The following is a 1,203-nucleotide window of genomic DNA, read 5'->3' on the forward strand; positions in this document are numbered from 1 at the left end:
AACATATATATATATATATATATTGTCGACGAAGCTACAAATATTACACGTGCATTTGCATACACATCAAACTGTGAATATATAAAATATGAGATGCAAACACAATACATATGTGGTTTTTAAGATATTCCGTATGTCTCTAAACATATAATTAAATGTATTTCACAAGCAGACTCGTATCTCAAAGATGCGAGACGTTCAGTAAAATGGCTCGCAAAGTCTTATAGTATAGATATTGATGCACTGACATACATTTCTGGACTCATTCATGGCGTGACAATACTCCTCAGTCAGTGATAAAGAGTTGCAGATATAGATGTATCCGTTGTCGAACAGGACTTACTGGCACGGACGTATATGTAGCTTATACTTTGCTTTGATGTGTGAATTCGGTATTATATATGTAATATTATAAACACTTCCTGCAGTTCTTATTTACATGAAGTTTTGCCATAGATCTGTCAAATTTCAACTTTTTCCGATTTTTCTTGACATAATAAAGTACAAACAAAGAAAGTAAGTAATTGGTATTCATGTACAGAACTTTGGTCATTGGTTAGGCTTATCTTTGGCCAATGAATTTTGGGACTCACTTTCAATAATAAGGAAGTCACACTAAAAATAAATGTGACTTTTTTGACTTTATATGTACATAAATATAATGATAATGTAATTGCTTTAAAACCTACTACTGCGCTAGCAAACGTGTATTCGCGTACACAAATATCTACTTCCACTGAACATCAACCACGGTTTAAAGGTAATTTCATCTTCATCACGACCAAATATCTTTGACAGTATGCTGGACGAGCAAGCGGGTGGTGAGCACCCACATGTCGAACTGTTCGATTATCAGGATCTTCAATTGTATCTCCCAGAGTACTTGGAAGAGGATAACGGCTACGTTGGCGATGTCAAGAGACGCACAGTCAGGGAGATTACAGATTATCAGGTATGCCCAAAGCTTGATTTTCAAGAATATAGTCCACATACTTCAGTGAATAGTCATCGAAGCTCCCACTTTATACAATCATTTATATGTGGGTTATACGGTTCAGCATACATACACGCGTGCTCACAGCTGATCGACATGTGCTGAAATGCCATGTATGCAAGCTAGTTTTCTTATACACATATATATCAATGCCATGTATTTATGAACATGTATATACATGGGTGTGTTTGTATACATAAAAGATAAAT

The 1,203-nt window shown here is 35.2% G+C and overlaps 1 protein-coding gene across 1 annotated transcript in view; it reads left to right on the forward strand.

Annotated features, from left to right (window-relative positions):
* Positions 1-647: 647 nt before the first annotated feature.
* The window catches only part of SARC_10085 (hypothetical protein), a 3,409-nt gene continuing 2,853 nt past the window's right edge, over positions 648-1,203 (forward strand). The window contains exon 1 of the mRNA XM_014295878.1: positions 648-952. Within this exon, the coding sequence (XP_014151353.1) occupies positions 800-952 (153 nt within the window). The 5' untranslated portion in view covers positions 648-799. The remainder of the gene's footprint in view (positions 953-1,203) is intronic.

This window comes from Sphaeroforma arctica (genome assembly GCF_001186125.1).
Source record: "Sphaeroforma arctica JP610 unplaced genomic scaffold supercont1.1132, whole genome shotgun sequence".
Lineage (NCBI taxonomy): Eukaryota > Ichthyosporea > Ichthyophonida > Sphaeroforma > Sphaeroforma arctica.